The following is a 24755-nucleotide window of genomic DNA, read 5'->3' as shown; positions in this document are numbered from 1 at the left end:
GTCTTCCTGATTTTTTGAGGTAATTTGTTTAAAAGGTGACTTCTGGGCTCTCTCTTTCTGCCAGCAAAGTTAAGAAACAAAATATAGTGAGATTTTCAAACTGCAAGGGCCTTGTAAACCATTCCTAGATGGCCTCCTCCATTTCTGAGTCTATGTTTGTTAGGACAAAAGGAGCAGGTCAGAGCGTTCATTAGGTTTCAAGGAGGTTTATGAGCACAACAGGAATGTGTCAGGATGCATTTAGCTTTAAATGGCTTTGCTGCACTACCCTTCTAAATGAAAGCTACTACTCTACCATAAATTAAGTTAAAATTCTTACCAAAATGAGATCATTCTTATGCTGTAAGATTTACAACAGCCCTTGGCCTACTGCAGAACAGAGATAACTACACAACTTTGCGACACAACGCATAATATTTTCACTTGTTTAAATACGGATAAGCTAAGAGTGATTTGGCACATCTAGGGAAGGTGTGCCTTTTTCCTTAGCTTTTGTTCTCTTCCAGTTTCCTGTGGCCAGACACAAATAGGCACTGTCATCACATCAAAGCAGGAGAGTTGTTCTCCAGAACCAAGCGCCGAGCTGTGGAAAAACTGGATCATATTTTCAGAACTGCTACTTATTAAGGCAACTTTTAGAAGGGACTATGTTTTTTGCTGAAGGGAAGATGAAAAATGAGATGTAATTTCAAAATTGAACCATTAGGGGAAAGTCGTAACTGGTGCTGTTGGAATCATCCACGGAAGGATGAGGAGGCATAAATGCAAAGCTACTTCTTTACAAAGAAAGCTCTTCTTGCATTCAGAGTTCCTGTAATTCCTCTTCCTTCCCTGTGTGTTAAGCACTGCTTCCCATGGCAGATTTGCCCTGTGGCCATACATCTACCGTGGCTGGTTTTCAACCATATTAATTCCATGTGCAGCAAAGGCTTTGGCCAGTGCTTTCTCTCTGCATCACCCGGCCACAGTCTGAAACCCTTGCCCTCCTCACACTATTCAGTTCATGGATGATGGGGTGCAGTTAGCAAAATGGCTTGATATTAGAGTATGCCAAAGAATTGTAAATATTAAATATTTTCAATCAAATATCAAAATATTATGAATAAATACCAAATACCCGCAAAATATTTCCTTTTCATTAACAGACTTATTTGGTAACAAGAGTCATATCCGGAAAGCTTTCATCAGTAACATTCAGTGGAAAGCTGTAAGAACCTCTATGCTGACATATGGCTCAGAGGAACCTTGATGGTGGGATTCAGGATTAATAGCACTGATTTTGTGATATTTGGCTGGCTAGAACACAGTTTTCATTCATACAAAATTGCCAGCCTCCAGTCTTAAAAAGTCATGAGCCAAGTCCACAGATTGAGGACATTCAGCTAAAAAAACATTCAGCTTGTAATAACATCTCAAAGCTGACAATATTATGAATAAAACAATAACAAAACTGTCCCTGACGGCAGACATATTCACACCAGTATTTCAGACTAAGGCAGCTACACCAGCGGACCAACCCCCCTGCATAAGCGAATCGAGAATTTGGTACAATTCTCCTGACATCAGCTGCTGGGGATCATTTGCATTTGCTGAATCTGCCCCATTCTCTCTTACTCCACAGATAAACAGTGAAAGGCGATATACCACGCTTGCCCAGCGAATGCCACGTGCCAGCGAGCCCTCTGCGCTCAGCCCTGCAGTCTGTGCAGCCTGGGCGGCAGCAGGGCGGGAAGCCTTGCTCGGCTGCACCGTTCCATATGTGCTCTGCCTCAACATCTGTAATCAAAATGTTTACTGAAAGGCACTGGGTAGGAGCAAAAACACATGGGACTAAAGCAGATTCTTATGTCTGTGGCAAGAAAAGGGGCTAAAAAATAATACAAATGCCTAGTCCAGAAAACAGTGTTTAGGAAATTTTTGTAATGTAAAACACACCCAGGACCCTTGAATATAAGGTCAAATTTTGCTCTTCACTGTTTTCTGGCATAACTAAATGCATTCACATATACATATGAGGACAAAAATGTGGACTCTTTCAGCAGTAATAAGTATCTGCCTGTTGCTACCTTAAAATCACAGCAATCTCAAATTGTAACTGCCCTTTTCTCATGTTTCCACTAGTTTTCAGACTTCCTCTTGTGGTAGCTTGAGGCTGCGCATCTGGATGTTTTAAACATACAAAGGAATTGCTAGAGCAAGCAAAAGAGAAAAACGGTGCAGAGAGTTAAGATGTGCAGATAAGCAACTGGTGCACTGTGCAGCTAAAGTAACTGACAGCCGGTTGGGAAAACCGCTCTCCAAGGAGTATAGCGCAAGTTTAGGCAGGATGAAGACTCACATTGTCTTTGGCTTCATTTTTAAAGTAGTATTAATCCACGTCTATCTTTTTAACAAAACTTTAGCTGCACCGTCACCAATCATTAAGTTTCCTGGAGACAGCACTCCAAAAACAGACAAAGAACTAGCAGTGGTAAGTCTTGGTTTCATCTTTGCTTCAGATTTATATTGTTGTTCTTCGTAAGCAGATGTTTCTTTCTTGTTTGAGCTGAAGCTAGGAAATGACTGTAGCATTCTCTCACTGGAGTCTCTGGAAGAGCAAGCTAGCTAGCGAAGTATCATCTTTCAGAAGTAAAAACTATAGCCAAGTAATGTTCCCTCTCTTAAAATTTTTAAAGCCAGCAAAGAGAGTCTTTTTTTTTTTTTGTCTTAAGTCTGAACATACAAAATAATTCCACTAAATCACTGTGACTGTAGTCAAAAGATTCCAATGTTAAGAGGGGAGAAAGGCAAAAATGTACATCTAATATTTGACTTAAACCAAACAGAACTGAAGGCTGCAGAGGCACATTTAAATAAACCTGGACTTAACGCATGCAGTGCATAGCTTTGCAGAATTTTGTTTTCCAGGTTGTTTACCATGCATTGCATAAGGACAGCTTTAAGGAGCATTTACAGCTAAAAGCTGGCTCATGTTTCAGAAGCCATAATGACTAGTTCTAACTTTGAAAAAAAAATCTTATCACAGCTGTGAAGATACATTCTTCTCTAAATTTGATCTGGAACAAAAAAGAGCTTGGATTTCTGAATGTGACATTAGGAAATTATAGCTATAGCTCTACAGCATTTTATTCAACCTTATTTTAGCCCTGTGGACCTCCATAAAAATGACATTACAGGGAAGTCCATTTAAGGGGAGATTGAGATGGATTATCCTTATTTTAGCATGTAAATTATAGACATTTCTTTTCTTCAGCAGTAACTCCATTTTAAGGAAGATTGAGATAAATTATTCTTATTTTAGCATATAAAGGATTGAAAGTTGGTCATTTTGCTTTAGGAGTTGTTGCATGTCTTGGGAAACCTTGCCAGGTTAAAGGAGGGAAGGGGAGGATAGACTGAGAATCTGCAGACAGTGGGGGGGGCAGTGGAAAGTTTAGGAAAAGCAGACAAATTGACCCCAAAAGGGCTCTCCTCAGCACTTAAAATCATCCAAGGTTTTGCCTTGGCAGCACGGCAGCCAGAGGACGGGGGCAGTGTGTGTGGGAGGAGAGTAGGGTCATACATGCCTAACAGTAATTTAACCACTCTTAAATAATCTCTTTTCTTAGGCACACTCAGGCTTTTATTCAATAACAGCAATCCACATCTCCTCTCGTCTTTATTTCTCTCAAACAACCTATTTATTATGGGTACTCCAAGGAAAATTACAAGCTGTTTTAACACTGCAGCTCTTCTTTGTCTTGGGTGCAGTATTCCTGGGTGACGCTCGCTAACTGGCTGGCGTTCCCTCACCCCCTCCACGTGAGCAGCCCCAGCACTCGGCAGCAGGACACAAATTGCTGTGTTGCAGCTGGACCCTGTTTCATTAACGGGCTGGATCTAAATTCCAGATCACCACAGCTCCCTGCTGACTCTGGGGAAACGGCAGTTTGCAGTGTAGGCCAAGATGCGGTTTACAGAGACACTAAATTTTCTTCAGGGTTCTCTTCTCATAAAACAGCTGGTTATGTTCATTTCTCATCTTCAGTAAAATCACCATTTTAGGAAAAACTGAGAGGGCTTAGGTTTATATTTATAATCCTAGCAAATAAAATTCTTTATCATGCCTCATTTTATATTCTTCTATATTTATCATGCTCCCAGACCAAAAATGGCAAGAGCAGCATCCTGCTGCTTCAGTAAACGTCAGTTCTGATATGTGGTCTATACTGTGTTGTGGTATCTCATTGGGAGATACAGACAGAATCATAATAAAATATGCCAAAAGTACATCAAGATTAAAACCATGATAACAGATCCTGCAAACTGGCCTGTTTATGCTCTTAATGCCCTTCACATCAAGCCACTAGGCCCTACTAAGTACGAGAAGCCAGAAGAAACTCAGTTGTAGCAAAGATGAAGCCAGTAGAGGATTTGTGTGCCCGTTACTTGCCAGTGCAGCCATCTCCACTGGAGAAATACCACCTCAGAAGAAGGTGTTATAAAAATCATACAAAGTAAGCACAGTCTGTGCTTAGGCAGTAGATGGATGGAGGACCTTCCAAAGGAAAAAGGGCAACAACTTGAGTGAATCTCTTTTTCCCAAGATATCTCTGAACCATTTCCTATGCAGACTATAGTAAGACTTGATGAGAAGGTAGGTGAAATCCAGACCTTGACTGTTGCAGTCATAGAATATCTTTTACTATATTTCGCTGATGTAGAGATCTTATCTCTGGCCTCCTGGGTGAACTTCAGTCAATTAATTAGACACATAAAACAAAAGTACCCTCAGGAATAGCACGTGGCTCATGGACTTGAGTGTGCAGTCGGTCTCTCAAGTTTCTTAGAATCATTAAGTTAAAAACAATTGCTTTGGACATTTCTTATACGTTTCAGGGAAATACATCTTTAGCTTGTTTACATTTTTTTCCTTCCTTGGAGTTTGTAGCTAGTATTTTGGATACAATCCTTGAAGGGTGTTTTTTCTTATTCTACAGACAACTGTACCTAAAAGACCAGCAGCTTGCAACCTTTCCTCTTTAGCAGCATCATTGGCAACAGCATTTCTCTGCTCTGTGCCATGCTATGTACCAGTGTGGGGGATCTACACAGCAGTCTGGGAACACCTGCTGTTTTACATGGCTATGTTTTTTCTTTTAGAGGGAGGTAGATAATGTTGTAAACTCAAACTTTCCGAAATCTTTGTCTGAGTATAAGGGAATCATAAGGTTCCCTCTAATGGATAAAGTCTTAGTCTCCAGAGAGTTGGTCAAGCAGTCTGGAAATTGTGAATTAAACTTAGTTATTGGTTATTATCATTCAGGACGTGTCCAATCTAACATCTTCATCCTAGTCCATTTATCTTCTCTTCAGTAAGGATGCAAATTCAACAGTTGAAACCTGTATTTAATCTAAACAGTGTGATTATCTGTGTAATGGGCCAAGACAAGGCAACAGTTTTAACTACAATTTTTCCCAAATTCAATCTGGGTCCAAAAGTTGAACCCAAGACTTTTATCTAGCAGGCAGCCTACTGTGTAGCCACATTTCGTTACTTCCCTGTTAAGAATAGAGTTGATAAATGATTTATCCGTGCAGGTGCAAAGATACACCTGGATGTTTTCTCAGTTGCTTTTTATTGGCGGTCATTCTTTTTAATTCGAATGAGTGCTTCTATGGCAACTGTCACCATGTGCTAGAGACAGCCAGAAATGGTCTCAGGGCTGCTGCCTCCCCCACGAAGCTGTCAGTCTGTCAACATTTGACATTAAGGGGAAAACATACTAGACTGTTTGTGTGAGGTCACTTGGCTATTGCACAGAAGGTGGGGACCATGCATGGATATTTGAGACCACAGCTGTGTACCTACAGCTTAGTTTAACAAAAGTATGTGACATAGCAGTGAGCACTTGAAAGACAGGCAGGACTGCTTACCTGGAGTAATTGCCAGGGAATGGATTAACCCATTGCTCCTTCGCGGTCAGAGGCAAACTTACTGTGCTTAAACGGCACACCTGGTGGTGTCTGCAAATCACCCCCGGTGGTTAGAAGGGATGAACTGATGCTTTTTGGCTCACTTTTTCTTTTTTAAATTGAACTGCACCTGCTGATTAGGTCATACTGAATGAAATAGAACATGGAGTAGAGTTGGGTTTTTAATATTATTTTAGAAAAGACTAGAAAATAATGGGTTTGTGCTGCCTTTTTGATCCTCTCTGACTACTGTTTTTGAAGAAGAGAGAATTTTGTGGTCTGTCACCTCAGATGCATGAGAAAGACTTGTCTAGCTATAATCTGCTGCAGGACTCAATAAAGCAGATATTGATGGGATAAGGCATCCAGGCAATTTAAATGCTATCAAAGACTTTCTTCCTCAGTCTTTGAATGGTTGACTCAAAAGCAAACACACACCACATTCAAATAGCTCTATGCAGTTTGAATAAACAACGCTTTTTTCTTCTCAATTAACGTGGTCTCATTTGTGAAGTTTCCTTGATACCTTAACTTGACAAGTTCCTCAATAATCCATAGAGTCGTCCAGGAAAAAAAAACATACAAAATCTAAAACTGTAAGCAAATTTATACATCATAAAGAAGCCAAAAGAGATAAACTAATTTTTACTTTGTAGTTCTACATTAAAGCTCTATGCTCTACTTATTAATAAAGCAATTCATTAAGTAAAGGTGATAGCTAATAGAGGGAATGATTGCTTAATTAGCAATGTTATGTGATCAAGGATGGTTTATGTCAATTAAGGCGATTCTGCTGCTTTCTCAGTTACTAATAATAGTAATTTTGAAAAGAAAACTTGCAAATTGCAGAGGTGAAAGTTAACACAGAATTGCAGTATTTATTTGTAGTGATTAGTCTGTCCTTTATGAATTGTAAAGTCTTTGTTCTGTGCCTTTTTTTTCAAGCAATACCTGAACAAATACTATGGGTGCCCAAAAGACAATTGCAATTTATTTGTACTGAAAGATACTTTGAAGAAAATGCAGAAATTTTTTGGGCTGCCTGAAACAGGAGACTTGGATCAAAATACTATTGAGACGATGAAGAAACCGCGCTGTGGTAATCCAGATGTGGCCAATTACAACTTCTTTCCAAGAAAGCCAAAATGGGAAAAAAATCATATAACGTACAGGTACTGGCTAGCAATGTCGGTTTTTACTCATATGTATAACCATGGACTGCTTTTAAGAACCAATTAACTGAGGCAGTAAGATGTGGGGTAGTGCTTGGTGGGATAGGTAGAATTTATTGAATTATTACGTCTTTGTGTTTGGATAACTACTGGAAGCTCAAACAAACATCTCCGAAATTTCAAATTGTAAAATTTGAGGAATAATTATGTAAAGCTCAACCTCATGGTTCTGGTTGAGACTAACAAGATATTTGTTTTGTTCTGTGCTCTGCTGCAAGCCTCCTGTGGACCTGGAGCAGGAGTAGCTCACCTGCCCATCCGTTCAGCAGGGATAAGAGTACTCTGCGACTGCAGAGCACATGTAGGAGGACAAACTCCTCTGTATTCAGCAGGCATGAAAATGGAGATCATCAAAGACTTTTCAAAATAAAGCAAATAACATTGTTGCTCATTTACCAGTTGCTGTTGATTGGTCTCTTATGTTACACTTCTCAACAGTCAGGAACCAGATGAAATAAAATCCTACTTAAGTAGCTGGCCTTAAATGAGGAATGATCAGTCAGCAACACTGGGAGTAAACACTGCTAAAATAAACCGCAGGGTCGACAATTTATGTTAAAATCTAACATCTAATCTAATCTAAAGATCTAATGGTCTAACTACATGAAAAACTTGAAAATTTTTAAAGAAGTAAAAAAAAAAAAAAAGATAAATTCAGTAAGCAACTGTACTTACTCTTCTGTTTCCATACTCCTGACTGTCGCAAATGCAAAGTATTTTAGCCCCCTATGAAAGAAGGCTGGACTAACGTACAATCATTCAGGGATTGAAATGGCCCCACATTGCCTCACATTTGTTACAGACCGAGCACATATATGTGACTACTAGCTATGGGTCAACCGCCATGCCTAAAAGCAAACCTATTGCAATAAGTTTGGCATATTTTCATTTCTTACTATTACCCTTAGGAATTAGGGACCCATATTACTCTTACTGAAGTCAACAAGAAAAAATCCCTTTGGCTTAGGTGCCCAGGAACAGATCTTTAGCATCAACGAGAGAAAGCAAGAGCAGATTTGTCTTAGCTGCGTTGCTTGGTCTGCTGCTTTCTTGCTAGTGATGACTCAAAGCATCCTCCATTCTCCAACTAGTCTAACAGACTCTGACTCTAAGACTGCAGTGGCTCTCTCAGCCTCCTCACTCTGACGGGCCTCCTCTGATAACAATTTCCTTGGGCACAAAGTAGCTTCATTCACTGTGCACAGCAGTGGCAAAGAGCTGGATGGAAGCTTCTCCTTAGATGGAGGTTAGTTGGCTGCAATACAAGGCGCTACTAAATCCATTTAGAATATATCAAAAGAGAAAGCAATGCACTTAAGAGTTTGCTCCTCTTTTATGTCAGGTCCACGACTTTCTCTTACATGCTTTTGCATTTTTTTAGCTACTTCCCTGTATCTTCTACCAGCAATGTAACTGGCACTGGTGAAGGATTAACATTCATTTGCCAAGAAACAATATATAGCTAGCTACAAAGGTGAAGGAAAAGGGCTGTTGTCCTATAAAAGAGCAAAATAATCCACTCCAGAAACCTTCAAAACTATACTGAGCCCTTTCCTGGCAAACAGGAGACTCAAGTGCTCGGACAAATCAGCAATGTGCTTGTATGTTCAAGTCTAAAATTTGACTGTAACTTGAAAAGTTTTTTAGTAGCTTACAAAAATGTAAATCTCAGAGGAGCAAACAACCATCAGGTGTTGTCTTTCCAGCACCTCAGCATTAAGATAAGACCCTGCATATTTTCTACACTGCCCATTGCATGCAAGTTTCACAGCCTCTGGCTACATAATCATTTTTCTTCATGCTATTGCATCAATTTTGAAGGAAAACAAGCATTAAGTGCCACATCTAAACACCCTTCTGGACTAGGGGAAATCTATATCTTACATGCAGTGGTTTCACCTCTCAATTTGTTTCACAGTGCTCTCTGCATTGTGGTCTGTAAGCCAGAAACACTGGCAGAAGGTTTATGTGCTGTTTGACTCTTCCTTTTATCTCTAAGGATTATAGGTTATACACCGGATTTGGATCCTGAGACAGTAGATGATGCCTTTGCTCGAGCCTTCCAAGTCTGGAGTGATGTCACACCACTGAGATTTAACCGAATAAATGATGGAGAAGCAGACATTATGATTAATTTTGGCAGATGGGGTATATTTTTCTACTTTTACATATGTTTTTGGTTTTGTTCCTTTCATTAACCTCAGTATTGGAATGATCTACTCTCAATAAGCACTACCCATGAGCCTTTCTGGCAAACCTTGTCCTAGTTTGCAGTTGGCTTATACAGGCTAAGATCTAATTTCACTAAGTTTTTTTTCTTTCTTATAATTGAGAAAGAGACAGAGAGAGGGAAATATTTATACAATATCCTTATGCTATATTTATCTTTCCAAAAGAAAATTGCTAGGGGCAACATTTTATTTTTAAATTTACCAATCAGAAATAGAACTGGGAAATATTGGTACAGATCTTCAGATGATGTGTATTGGCTTTCCTCCATTGAGGAGAGAGGAATGTCATCAGGTTCTTCATTTATAACACTCTGTTCAGCCTTCCAGAGTTAGTGGAAGAGATTCTAACATGCTGGACCTTAAAAATGGATTTATGACTTCCAGTTTTAACTCCATGGCTTGTCTCTGCTCTTTAGCATAGTAGAAGGTGGCTTGCAATGTACTGTTTAGTCTTGAGGAATTTCACAGTGCAGACTGTGAAATTCTGATGTGAATTCAGGTTTGGGTCCAGCTCATGATAAGTGACATGATTCATGTTAGTTCTACATGTCTTCTGAAATAATTTTGGTTTCTCCTAAAACAACGTATGTAGCTTTTTAGTGTATGCCTGGAGCATTTTAACTTACTATGGACAGCCATAGAATTTTTAATACCAATCAAGACACTTGTGCAGCCAGTGACTTGGGAGGTAGACCTTGGAATTGAAGTGAATAGCTTGAAGAATAACTGAGCTCTGTGTAGAAGTCTCCCTTTCAAGTTAGTTTGCTTTGCTTTAGCTACCGATGAGTTGACCTCAAAAGCTTCAGAGATTCTGTACAGTACCCAGAACTTCAGATCCTCATCCAGACTGGCTTGGGTCTCAGAAGTGAACTCTTACAAAAGCAGAAGTGTTCCCATTGGTTTCAGTATTTGTTGATTATAGTCAGCTCAGAAATAGTGGAGGAAAAAAGCTTCTTCCACATTCATTCTTATCACTTTATTGCATGTCAGATTCATAGGAGTTGTGACTTCCTCAAGCTTATTCATTGCTAAGCTTTCTTTTAAGCAAAGAATCTGCTTTGAAATAAATGAGAATTAAGCACTTAAATGTATGTTGAAAACTGGCCGTTGACAACCGACACTAGTCCACTGAAATGAATAAACTAAACTAGTATCAAGAGACCAACCCCAGCACGAAATCAGCGTAGCAGAGCACAGAATCAGGCCTGTGTATTTAGGGCTTCTGTCAAATGGTAAAACATCAGACCAAAAGGGTTGAAATGATGCAACAGGAGGTGCTGGCAGCCAGCTTTGATGCACAGGTCAGTGTGGTGGGAAAGCTATGAATACCAGGGCTATGCCCTTGCCAGCCTGCTCTAGCCACATGTGGTGTACTTCCAAGAAAAGCCTACAGTGTAATAACAGGAGAGCTACTTAAAACGCTGCTGCCCTGCAGGCAGGCTGAGCCTCGGAGTGGTCAGTGAGAAGGAAGGACAGGCTCATTCACGGGACTGAATAAGAGTCATCTTTCCACAGATTTCTCACAGGAGTGCAAAACACTCAGCCAATTTGCTTTCCTGCATAAAGAAGTTGGTGCCCTGTGCAAAGAAAAAAGAGCAGAGCAGGCTGAGGTGTAACGGAAGAGTAGCTGCAAAAAGAAACCTGTCTTTGCTTTCCCATCTCCGTGTTGTTGGTCGTCTGAAAATACCTCTCATCTACAATGTTTAACATTGTGTATGCATTCAGACTTCCAGTGTACAATAATTTACTGGTCTTGGTGGCCTTTGAGTCCCTCTCACTATACTTAGGATATATAAAGTAACATGCTGCGACAACTGCAGTACAGTCACTTTATGTTCTTTCTTTGTATGAATTGGCTGCTTCTCTTCAGGTTAAGGCTTGCCAGCTCAGTCCATACCAATAAACTCACTCACCAGCATATGCTGCTGCTCTCTTGGATGGGAACAAGGGTGCACATGATAATCATCAGTCACAATTACATGCTGTCAGAGCTGAAGTCATTAGAAATTGCTCTTTTTTTGTATGCTTTCTCCTGCAGAACATGGTGATGGCTATCCTTTTGATGGCAAAGACGGTCTCCTGGCTCACGCTTTTGCACCGGGTCCAGGAATTGGAGGAGACTCCCATTTTGATGATGATGAACTGTGGACTCTTGGAGAGGGGCAAGGTACCAAACTTAAGTGTTTCAGAGCATATGGCCTGCTGACTGCTGTGTTTTAATGCCATTTCAGGCACTACACTAAATGTTTTCATTGACATGGTTTAAGTTATCAATAAACAGAAAATATTACTGCAGATGAAAATTAATTCTTGCAATTTAAATCTCTATAAAATGTTTATATAATTCTTAAACAAGTGTTCCATAGGATTTCCCTTTCTGTTCCTCTCCCGTTACCCTTGAAAAACTGGATTAATAATAAGCCTGATGCTGCACAACCTTAACAAAGTGTGAGAAAAGAACAAAGCCACAGCTATGACTCTGAGTGTGTCAGTTTTTGAGTACCCAAGCTACATCATCTTTAAATTCATTCGTAAAAGGCAGACTGTCCAGTGTTTTTCAGTAGATGTACCCTTTTACAATGACTTAAGCTGTGACTCCAATTTTTAAAAATAGAACTAACTACCTGAATAAGGATTTATACACTGATTATATCTGTTAAAAAATACTGAATTACAAATTTGTCATGTTGAGGATTGAAACAAAGTCTACGTTGAATAATGGATTAAGGACTTCTCCAAGAATCTTTAACAGGCAGCTTGCCATATCCTTTTTAAGGAAACAACCGAAATCCAGAGCATATCACCTAAGTTATACAAAACAGACCACCTATTAGTTGTTTGGGATCTGCTTTTTCTGCTTAAGCTTCACCACAATAATTTCTCACTAATTATAATTCTTTATACTGTAAAATAATTTGCAAAACTTAGACTAAGAATGCAAATTCATGCTTGTCTCTCATGTCAAATTTCATTTTCTCAACTCTCCTGCAAATTGAAAAAATAATTGAACTTTAACACCAAAATAGTCATATTCTGTCTCTGGCTTTAACTTCAGCAGAAGCACTGACTGATAGCTGCAGTATTTGGGCTGGATCACAATGAGCAGGAAGAAACTGTTCTCTGTATTAGCAGATGTATTGCACAAATGTTCAAATAGTTACTGCCAATAAAAATACGCTACAGATAAGTAGATTGTCTGCACACTCACAAACATTACAGCACCAGTACTACAGGCTTAAGAAAAGTGTTTATATGTGACAAACTGAACTAAATGCCAGCATCCATGTGTGTCTGCATTACCACCGTATCCCCCAGTACAGCAGAAGATCTCATTCAACTCAAATTGGAAATATCAAAGTGGTTTATGAGGCACAAGGCATATTCAGCTCATGCTCAAAGTACTGCTTGGAATCTTTCAAATTATACTGAACATCTCAAACCATATTACCCAAGAAGCTAAATTACTAAATATATTAACAAGTTTGCATTGTCATAGTAACGAAAAATATGTATTTTTCTGGGCTGATTTTAAGGACTGCTCATTCTAACAGTTCACAAGGACTAATATCCACATAATCCTTTTAAAATTACCAGTTATTATTTCAGCTATGATCACCTTGCCAGCAGAGAGACCAGCAGAGTATAGAATTTCAAAGTGGAAACTCAGACTACATTTCTGTACCAGTGTCCTCCAGGAACTGGAGGTGGTGACTACTGGCTGACTAGTCTCACCATGGTATCTGTTCTCTTTACAGTGGTTAGGGTGAAGTATGGAAATGCGGATGGTGAATACTGTAAATTCCCCTTCTGGTTCAATGGTAAGGAATACAACAGCTGCACAGATGCAGGCCGCAATGATGGGTTCCTCTGGTGTTCAACAACCAAAGACTTCGATGCAGATGGCAAATACGGCTTTTGTCCCCACGAGTGTAAGTGGAACACTATTTCTAATGTTTTCTTCTGAAAGACTGTTCCCTACTTATTTTTGCCTATCCACTTCTCTCTGTACTTTTTCCACTTCCTTGATGGTATATTTAGACATATTTACTCTTAGGTTTAGCTCAGTTGGTTACAGCGTGGTGCTGCTAATGCCAAGGTCATGGGTTCAATCCCCATACAAGGCTATGCTGAGGGTTGGACTAGATGATCTCCAGAGGTCCCTTCCAACCTTACCACTCTACGATACTCTTCAGTATCTCCACAGTATCTAAACAGACTTAACTCTCTAAAGACTCTCTTCATGTAGAAGAGTGTGTAACAGAGGATGACCTGTGCCAAATCCTTTCTCTGAAGTCAAGGACATGTTGAAGATAGGTCTGAAGCAATGCAGGTTTCATATATACAACTAAGACACTATGGGTTCAGTTTTATGATTTAGGAACTACAGCCACCTTTTAAAGCAAGGACAGGGCCAAACATGGAGATAGAGCACACTAAGTCGTGGAAATCTCTCCCAGGATTGTAGGCCATTCCACTAACAACCGTTCCTTCAAGAGCAGCGAGTGAGAAAAACTAGTAGTTAAGGAAGAAACTACTAAGTCAGAATCTCTGAAAATTCATGTACCATATATCAGTACAATAGATTTTATTAACTGGCAGCCTAAGTCCTCTGTTCGAGCCCAGGAACCCTTTCATTACAAGGTGATACTATTATTGTCACTTACCATTCTTGAACTGTCCTCTTACTGTTTTTCAAAATAAAAATGATTGGATTTCAACTGAAAATCAATTTCAGAACAAAGTTATTTTGTATACTGGTATGTTGCAAATTGCTAGTGAGGAAAGCAAGAGTTCAGGTTTTATTTTAAACACATGCCTTAGGATTCTTTTACTCATGAAGCAGTCCCAGTTGTTCACTTTAGATACAGGAATGACACTGTGTTTCAAAAGTCACAGCTTTGTATCAGTGGAAAAATGTTAGAGGGTTTAGAAAGCTGAGATCATAATTAGTCTCCAGCTTTTTGACATGCGAACAGAATTCTATGTTCCATAAGTAATTTATTTCGTATTTGGACTGACTTAGAAAGCACTCATTTACAGATAAGACAATTTGTATAATGCTTTCATGTAGCCATAATTTTTTAAAAATATACATAATGTGATTATACTGTAATGATAGGGCAATGTGTTTTCCTTTAAACACTGGGAACATACAAATACATGCTTGAAAACCTTGATGATGAGTGTACGGGATACAGAATTTCAGACAATTAGTTGCTATATGAGTGTTAATTTGATCGCCTGTATATCACACAGCAAGAAACCTTTAGTTTACCTTTAGTACAAGTAAGTACAATAGGCAGTAGCCTACAGGGCTAATTTAGCAGACGGAAGATGAGAAGAGAAGGTAAGGGGCTTTTAGCCACTTATTCCATCTCGCGTTTGCCAACTCCAGTGCTGGCACCTATATTCACTTACATTCCCAATACTGCAGTTTCAAGCATCCATTTTTTTCCACTGAACATAACTGCTTTAAGCTCTTGGCAGCAGGGGCTGCTTCATCACACGTTACCCGATGTCTTGAGCAACGGGCTTACAGTGTCATCTGAAACTGCTACATGCTACCGCTATGTCCTAATGAATAATAACAGAGTTAAGAAAGAGAACGGAACAGCAAACAAGGGAGCTTTTGTTGAAATCCTGCTAACTCAACTTGGAACAATAGCATTAAACTTATTTATAATATTATGGCTACATGCAGTCTGCATAAGGAAAGTGAATGCAGATTGCTGAAAGAAAATTCTTGATGCTTCAAATACAAAGCTAACAAAACAAGATAGGCTTAGGGCTTTGCCAAACCCAGAATGTGTAAAAAACAGTCCAATACATCCCAAGCAAGCCCCAACATTCACTGCGTCATACAGTATCACACATGTATGTGTGCTAATGTCCATGTCAATTAAGTACCCACAATCTTCTGAAATATCACAGGCATGTGTGCCGAAAGAGTTCAACTACCCTGTCTTCAGAACTCTCCTGCTAGCCTATTGGAGCCAAGCAACAAATAGATTCCTGCCTGACAAGTTTTGGGGATTTCTCAAGTTCATTTGCAAAACCGTATGGTTTCCAATAGGAGTTTTCAGTTTCTCTACATCAGGATGCTAATGGCTTTCGAAGAAAATCTGTTGTAAAACATCAGTCTTCTAGTCTTAACATGATAAAAAAAGATCTTTGAATTCTAAAAATATTTCTATATCCCATCTGCAGCTGGGAACTATCCTGGTGACAGCTACAGGAGATGCACAAGCAGGAGTATGAACTTTTAACAGACAAGAATTTACCAAACACTAGGTCGCTTAGCCTAACATTCACTTCAGTGAATTACATGCATGCACACCCGCACACCCACCCTTTGTCATCTCTTCCACTCCCCACTTTCCCCAAATCTCTTCTCCTACAGGATAAAACTCCCAGGTGGAAAAAAGAGAAAAAATAGATTTATTTCTTTAAAATACCTCAAATGCTCAGATATTGTAGGAATGAAACACAGATTATAGGTAGATGGACAAGCAGACATTGCAATATCCTGGCTAATGCCATTCTAGAACGCTAAGATCACAGAAGGAGGAAAGGGAAACAGGGAAGCTTCCCTCTGTCGGGGAGAGCTATGAATCTTGGAAATGCTCATGTCAAGGTTTCTGAAACCCAGTGGCTGCATTTCAGCCTTTTGCTCGTGACGTAATTGTTTTGCAAGATCCTTGAACAGTTATGCACAGCTGTTTCTGATTAAATTCAGAGGGGTATTGTTCACTCATTATTCTAAGACACCATTTGCTAAATCCTGCTCTTAAATACACCTTGGGTAGGATTCACATCACACAGGCTGTGTGTTGGAAGCAAGATTCCTAATTGCCAGTGTTTTTTTCTCTCCTCTTTAACTCACTTAAGTTGGCTTCCTTTCTTCTCTTGTTACATAGTCACATTGCATATTTGGCAGTATTTTTAAAGGTACAGTACTGCACAAAGGTTTTCTAAAATTGATCACAGAGCTGTACCCCAATTTTGTAGACTTACTCAACTATCACTTGGCAAAGCAGAAGAAGAGAAAGCAGAAAGTAATCTACCTGCTGCTACTCTACCTGTATGGAGGTGGGCTGAGCCTCTCCTTTGCCATTTGGGAACCAGAGAAGTCTTTACCGAACTCTGCTGACAGCACTGGGCTCCTAACCGTGGTCCTCTGCTTTCTAACATTACTGATACCGGTTCTCTGCCTTACTCGCACAACTTCCCCGACAGAGAAAGCCCCATGCTAACCAGCTAACCACAGGATGGTGGTTGGGGGTTAACTCAGGCTGGTTTTCCCAGTTATGGCATCTTTGATACCAAGATCTTGAATCAAGTCAGCAGGCTGTGGGGACCAGCTCAGAAATCCAGACAACATCCAGAATAGGAGCAAAAAGGACAAGACATTTCCTCTGCAAGGCACACAGCCCAAATACCTCCCTGGCAAGAGTTGCAGTTCCTGTAAGCTGCTGCAGCTGCTCAACTGACTCTCGCAGGCAAATGCCTCCTGCAGGTGCAGCTACCTCCGTCTCGGGCCTGGACGAGATAGATTTTAGCTACCTTTCAGCCCTGAGGTTTCCTTACACCATGACTGGCTGATTTTTCTGGGAGTGCTAACAGTGTCATCCAGCTTACGGTTTAATAATGCCCAAACTTACGGTTTAATAATGTCCAATCTGAATCTGCTCCCACACCTAGCTTCCCTAACTTTTAAGACGTCCAGCTTGCCAGGGTGCAGAATAAAAGTTACAACACTTTAAGACTTCCTTACAAGCTCCTAAAACTTTAGTTTAGTTTTGAGAGAAACTAGGAAACTAGGATCTAGTATCCTTCTTAAATTTTAATTTGCAATAAGGCAGAGTTTTCAACTAGTGGGGTGGGGTAGGAGGAATCTCTGAAAACTTTAAAGACCATTACTGAAATACAGGATTGAGCATCACATGATGTTACCTCAGGCAAAATGAAAAACTGCATCTTGACTCTGACTCAGAAGGATTCCACGCAAAGCAATAAGAGATTGACTTTCCATATGGTTTTTGCAACTTAGCCATGTTTAAACCAATAAAAAAAAGGCATTAAAATGCAGAGTTTGCCAGATCTAGAGCTGGAAGCAGCTCATGTGGCAAGTGAGTCATATAAACAACCCAGCTGCATTTTGCTTTCCAATTCTATCCTTTAAAAATTTCCCTGATCTTTCCATCAATCCACATAAACACAGCCCTAGTTAATGCAGGTTTCCTAACTCCTTACAGAATGAGGGATGTAAGCACAAAAATTTGTACCTTGCCCCTTTTGGGGATGCATAGTGAGACATTGCCAGCTGCGTTTCAGTCATCTTGAGAAGCGCAGTTTTGCCTGGTGCTAGGAACTCTGTGTGGCTGCTTCCACATCCAGGACACATAAGGATTCAGAGGAGAGCTCAGCCAAATCTGAGGTTCAGCAACGTCGTGCGCGTGAGCCAGGCCTGCAAGCTCCAGTCCTCTCCTCCGTGCAACTGGAACTTACTTGAGTAACTTGCAAGTTCGTGCCCTTAATGCTGTGGCCGTAGCCAATTACTGATTTAATTGGAAAAGAAAGGCAAAATGAATCATGTGTCACAGTTCACCCATCATCAGAGCCCTCTCTGTCACCCTACAGCCAGAAAAGGCCCTTATTTATTGCTAATTTAACAAGTGGAGCAGGCTCCCAGCAGCGTCCCCTCCCAGCAGCGTATTAGACTAAGCAAAGGAGAAAACAAAAACAAAAGAAAACAGAAGAACCCTGAAATCCTACAAAGACACTGGGGCTCCAATGACTTTCAGTCCAAATGACTAAAGTGAAGTTCTAAATAACCTGCCAAGCCTTTCATGCAAATATTTGGGGTTTAGCTTTAGATTTAGACTGGGGAAAGGAAAGGAAGAAGGTGCGTCCTTGGGACGCAAGAAAATATGGGCAAATCACGCGTTCTTTACACTTGCAGTCAAACAGATGCATTTCATTCCAAGATGCTGTTCTCAAGTAGAACTAGTGTTCGGCCTGCGTGGTGGAGTTTTGCTCTTGGTTCAGCGAGAGGCCCAGCACATTACGTTCTCCTGGTTGTTTGCTCTCATCAGCACATGGCACTCAGGAGCAGTCCTGCCATTGTGAGTACCAGCAGATCCAGCAGCCAGGAGATTCGAGTGAGTTACTGTTAGACACTCTGAGCCGTCTGTATCCTCAAGTAATTCAATCTTTCAATCTGGACATTTTTTTTTTTTTTTTTTTTTTTTTGAAAAATTGGCCTGACTGATTTTACTCCAGAAAGTTTACTGAAATCCTCAGGTAGAGTGCAGAACTCTGAGCTCAGGTTGTGCTATGCTCCTTCTTCCATGAGAGGCTCGTGGTCCTTGGGGATGAACCAGCAGCCTTGTTTGTGCAGGGGCCTCCAAGAGAGCAATACCCCACGTCCAAGCTCCCTCCCCAGGCAAAAGGCAGGAGGAGCTGTCCCTGCCCAGCTCTCCCAGACGGGCGGCAGTCCTGCTACCTGGCCTGTCTAGCCAGTGCCAAGCCCAGTTGCAAGGGCACTCAAAAATGCAAAGCAAAGCCCAGGGAAAAAGCCTACAGACTGTGTTACCTTACTTTAGCTTTTGTGTATGTCAACATCTTACAGAAACAGAGAAAAATCCACATAAGACAGCTTTTAGAAAAACTGATCTAGGTTGTCCCTGGCTCTGTACAAAAGCTTACGATCCTATTTAATAGTATTTTTGCTGCAAGGTAAACTCATCAGCATAACACTAATGAAGGGGAGCAGCTTCCTCAGTGTACTCTTTCTAAACGTCGTTTCAAGGCGGGATATTAATTTTATGTTATGAGGCAGGCTATAAAGGATTCGCACAATTCAAACCACGTCTGCACAACTTGGAAGCATTTTCTTTGTTCCCAGCTCATTTATAAAGATGAATCAGTCTTTCCTTTCTTTCCCTGCTTCTAAGAGGGATTGTAACATCCCTTGTCTATCTTGCCAAACTGTTTTGGTTTTGCCGTGAAACACGTGAGAAGAGCACCGCGCGCAGCGACACGGCGCCTCCGTACTGACAGTTTTCTCTCTCCTCTCCCCTCCAGCCCTTTTCACAATGGGCGGCAACGGCGACGGGCAGCCGTGCAAATTCCCCTTTAAATTCCAAGGCAAGTCCTACGAGCAGTGTACGACTGAAGGCCGGACAGACGGGTACCGATGGTGCGGCACAACCGAAGACTACGACAGAGATAAGAAATACGGGTTCTGCCCAGAGACTGGTAGGAGGAGTTTTGCTTCCGCAAGGCAGCCTTGTTCTAAGCCACCCAGAGCTGCCTTCTTGCACCTTCCCCAAAACACCCAGAGCGGACGGGTTAGGCAGAGGCTCAGCGCAGGGGCCCAGGAAGCAGCCAGAGGGCAGTGGCTGTGCTGAGCAGGCCTGTGCCAAGGTGCACCAGATCCATCAGGGATGCCCAAACGGCCTTGAACCACAGGGCGAAGCGTCTGCCCCTGCAGGATATTGGTGAGCAAGCTACAGCTTTCTAAGGGCCCTGGAAAGAAGCCTCATGTGAGCAAAGAAAGTGTTAAGGGCCATTTTAGCTTATAACTGTCAATGAGTAATACTTAACATTTACACTTGAATAAAAATCCTGTTTAGTATGATAAGGTTGAGTTAGTAAATCTGTCGAGCTGTTCGAGACAGCCAACTGAAGTAGCTTCTCCAGGAGAATAAAATTTCTGCTTCCAATTTTTAATACTTTTTAACCTGATTTTTAATACATAAAGGAAAAAAAATAACTTATAGATGTGTATAGCTTGGCAGGTGCCACATTTTAAGATGTGGACTTAGAGTCAATAAATTGCCCTTTGCAGCTCTGCGACATCGGCCTCTTAACCCAGCGGCCCAGCTCCGCAACGAGGGCCAGCTGAGCAGCAAACACCTGCACGCCCTTTCAGGAGCCTTCTGAAAGTGCCGTAACCATTTCAAACAGGGACATAATGTATTTTTTTTAGCCTCCTTCCTGCTGCCCCTGATGTTCAGTTGTAACCCTTCAATTTTACCTTACAGCTAATAATAGTAATAAAAAAAATTTTTTTTAAGAGAGCGAGCACAAGAGAAAGGCAGAAAGGGTCAAGCTCAGAGTCAGAAAGAGAAAAATCTAACTGATGGTTCAACACGCAAAAGAACCTTTATATTTAAAATTGGTATATTAAAACTCACCAGAATCAAGAAATACGTTCAGCTTAAGTTTTCAGCTCTTACCTCAGGTAGCTGTGTTCATCTGTTCTTTTATTTCTGCCTTATTAACAATAATGAATGAGAAATAAATAATTATATGTGAGGGAGATAACCAGCTTTTTCTCTCTGCTGCTCTCCTTTATGCTCCAAGAAGACACAATGTAATTTGAATATTGTAATTATTTAGTAGCAATAGATTTGAATTAAAATGAGTTTTATATTCTTTCCATACTCTGTTTGTGACACCTACTTCAGAGTGCAACTTTCAATTCATTTTTATGTGCTTCCCTCTACCAAATACTTGTACTTGCCTATACGAGTATTATTTCTGACACGCTAAATACAGGAGAAAGACTTTAGGGGAAAAGTTTGCTAGGTTTGCAAAAGTATTCTGAAAGAAAGCATCATCCACATTTTATATCCTTTTCATTAGAGAATGTTTAAAACCATAAACTTTTAAACTGCCTCCTGCTGTCAACATAAAGCAATTCCTCAATTTGTAAGGTGCAACCTATTGACTCCTCTTCAGGATTTTTTTTCCCTTGAAAGCTCATTATACTTCAGCAGGACTCCTACCAACCAGTCAATCAATAGCCTTTTAATCTTGCTGATAATAAACATACCTGTACCCTTTGAGACCCACTTTAAAATAGCCCCAGGGAAGCCTTCACCAATATGGCAATACAAAGATATTTTCCATGCAGTCCTCTTCCCCAAAACCCCGAGGTAACCACCGCTTTCTCAGAGCTGAGAGCGTGTCTGGGGCTTGTCCTTGCTCCCACCAAAGCTAATGGCAACCAGGTCATTTCAATGGCACCGGCCAGATTATCCCAATCTTCTGCGTCAGACAACGTTGTTTCAATTACTTTGACTCTTACTCTTCATGTTCTGCTTGCCTTACGTTCTGTTTAGGAGAAGATCCATCAAACGGGATTCCCTTCTCACTGTATTTTCCTGCTGTTTTCCACAGCAATGTCGACAGTCGGTGGGAACTCTGAGGGAGCACCTTGTGTATTCCCTTTCATTTTCCTTGGCAATAAATACGAGTCCTGCACAAGCGCAGGTCGCAACGACGGCAAGCTGTGGTGTGCCTGCACCAGCAGCTATGACGACGACCGCAAGTGGGGCTTCTGTCCCGATCAAGGTAAAACCATTTGCCACAGCAATACACTGGTGACAGTATATTGACCATATCGATGACACCACACTCAGTATGATTTTATTGCCTTACTTATCTAACCTCGCTGGTAATATTACTTTCCCCTTGCCCAAATTATCTGAGCAAAGAGCCTAGATGTAAACATGAAAGAGGTATTAGCTAAGCAGCCAGTCCCAGAGCTCCTCTACCTGACACATTTAAATTTTCAAAATTCATAATGAACTATCTTTCCAAAATATAAAAAACACTTTAAAAAAATCAAAGAAAAGTATTTCTCTCATCACCATTTTTTCCCCTATTGGGCTAAAACCCACAAGTAATGCAGTATTTCAACAGTTCATAAGAATTAGACTGTGATATTGGCCAAGCAAGTACTAAATGTAAAAAAAAAACCCAACCAAATAAATAAGGAAATATTCGTAAGTGATATTGCCAAAGACAAAAGTAAAAAAAAAAGAAATTGTTAAATTTGCATGGTGAAAAGGAATACTTAAAATTATTTCAGTAAATTTTATTTGTAATGTGGCTAAGTTTAAATAAAGCAAAAGGCTTTTTTCACATATATATAAACAACCGCTAAAATCAGGTTTCTGAATATGAGTATTTCCCCTTTATCTTTTAAGAGTGAAAATGCCAAATTTCAGAGACTTGCCTGTTTGGGGATAATTGAGAAAACGTTGTCTTACGATGCAGTGGATTGTTTTGAACATAGCCATTTGGTATGACAGTTCTGATTCAGCCACTGCTCACAGCAAACTCACATGTTGACCTGTTCAACACTTGGATGCTATTCTGCAACGCAAAACAAGTTTTGAGGTCTAGACTACAATTCAAATCTTCTGTGTTAAAATAAATAAATAAATAAATAAATAAAGTCTATGATTTGACCCTTCTTTTTTCACAGAAGGATTAAGGGCATGGGCAAAGTCACTTTCACGGGAGACCGTAACGAGCCCATACCACTACACAAGAGCTTTTGGAATACCTCTATTTCATGAAATGTCATTTCTGGCAACATATATGCCATACAAAACTAGAGGCTGTAAATATTAACTATGATTTATTACAATAAGATGTTTAGGGGAAGCTTTTTGATGGGTAGCAAGGAAAATAAAACGAGAGTAGCCTGTGCAATACATTTTTAACTTCTTGTATTACTCAGGATACAGCCTCTTCCTGGTCGCTGCTCACGAATTTGGCCACGCCATGGGGCTGGAGCACTCTGAGGACCCAGGAGCTCTCATGGCCCCAATCTACACCTACACCAAGAACTTCCGACTTTCTCAGGACGACATTAAAGGGATCCAGGAGCTATACGGTAATGGCTTCCTTTGTCAGCTGAATTCATCAGAAAACCAGGCAGCACAGGCTGAATTTGGGGATTCAGGTCTTGCAGTAATTGAAATATCACAAATGACAGGAACACTTCCTGTTCCTTTACCTGCCTCCTTCACGTTATTACCAAGGCTCCTATTTCTTACTAATAACACAATTTAAGGATGAGGAGTCACTAAACCTACTGAATTACTGGAAGCCCCCAAACTCCCTTGATAAATGGCAAACCCATAGGTGAAAATTTTTAGTGCTTTTATTGGGCCAATGAAACGTGCTCTTCCCTAGCTTGAAATACCTGGTGTGGGCATTTTGGTCTACATCACCCTGGGCTTCCCAGATTGCATCTCCGGGCAAGAAGTAAAGGGCTTCGTTTCCTGCTCCAGCTGGAAACCTCTTCGCATTCCCCTCCCACAGCAGTTCAAGCTGTACAGTCTCAATTACATTTGCAAACAACGCGTGGGAGCTGATACGTGTGCATAAATGTGTTTGGCAAGCTCAAAGGGAGGAAGTGGGGTTTAAGAATTTTTATGTCAGTACATCTTTAAAATTTAGTGTTTTCTCTGCAGACACTCTTACTGAAATGAATGGGAATTACTATGATGAAGTCCACTCCCTTTCTATATTTCCCACCTTGCAGAGCATAAATATACTACAGTCTATTGAGCAGTTCAGGAAAATCTATATCATTTCTTTTCCTATGCTTTTCACTTTTACACTGAGATATCTTCCTAATTATACGTGACAACATTCTACTGTATTCAACACCTTAAAACTGATAATAACTCAAAATCATTACCAGATAAAAAAACGTTTTTCAAAAATCTGATGGAATCTTCCCTTTCTCTTTGCTCTTGGGTATAATTAAGACTGGGAACTGAGATGTGGGCAGTTAAGTGCATTTTCTAAGCTCACACAGCATACCTCTTAGAGCTCAAACTTTAACTCAGGTCTCTCATGTTATAGTTCAGAACCTGAGGCAAAACCATCTTTCTTGCTGCTTTACAACTGAGATCACCCTTTAGAAATGGCTCTCTATAGGAACCAAATGTTTGGAAAACTTTGATTTCGTTCACTATTCAAGATGCTCTCATACCAGCTATACTCACATTTTGTTCAATTAAGTACATCAACCTGGCATCTAAGAAAAAGCCAAATGCCTCATACGGTAACACAGGAGCAGTCAAGTAATAAACCAAAATAAAATAAACCAGATGGCAAAGTGCATGCACATTTGATTACTGATGAAGGCAGAAAAAACATACAATTGCCTCAACATGTACCTTGAAAACTTGTAAACAGTTAGCACTTCTAGAAAGAAGAGAAATCCACTTTGATGTCTCAGCTGAGGTGCAGGTAATTCTGAATAGAGATGCATCAAAGTGGATTTCTATTCTTTCCCCAAGTCAGTAAAATAAAAACCTCAGGGTTAACATTTCAACCAAACATAGCCACTTCTGAATGTCTTTGAAGTTAAACAGGCGGCTCCACATTGATAGGAGAAAAAACACAGACACACAGACACAGCGTCTTGAACGAGGCCACTCAGCCACACAGGGCCACGACTTGAGTTAAGGCCGTCTGAGCTATACTCTGAGACCCTGCTCTGGAAAAGATTATATTGTAA

General features: G+C 40.4%; 1 protein-coding gene across 1 annotated transcript in view; it reads left to right on the top strand.

Annotated features, from left to right (window-relative positions):
• Positions 1-2155: 2155 nt before the first annotated feature.
• MMP2 (matrix metallopeptidase 2) overlaps positions 2156-24755 on the top strand; it is a 35835-nt gene continuing 13235 nt past the window's right edge. The window contains exons 1-8 of the mRNA XM_062586387.1: positions 2156-2470; positions 6901-7127; positions 9187-9335; positions 11457-11585; positions 13174-13347; positions 19505-19678; positions 21608-21781; positions 22959-23114. Coding sequence (XP_062442371.1) covers positions 2327-2470; positions 6901-7127; positions 9187-9335; positions 11457-11585; positions 13174-13347; positions 19505-19678; positions 21608-21781; positions 22959-23114 — 1327 coding nt within the window. The 5' untranslated portion in view covers positions 2156-2326. The remainder of the gene's footprint in view (positions 2471-6900; positions 7128-9186; positions 9336-11456; positions 11586-13173; positions 13348-19504; positions 19679-21607; positions 21782-22958; positions 23115-24755) is intronic.

This window comes from Rhea pennata, chromosome 13, assembly GCF_028389875.1.
Source record: "Rhea pennata isolate bPtePen1 chromosome 13, bPtePen1.pri, whole genome shotgun sequence".
NCBI classification, from domain to species: Eukaryota; Metazoa; Chordata; class Aves; order Rheiformes; family Rheidae; genus Rhea; species Rhea pennata.
The sequence above is the reverse complement of the archived record's forward strand: the minus strand, read 5'-3'. Positions and strand labels throughout refer to the sequence as shown.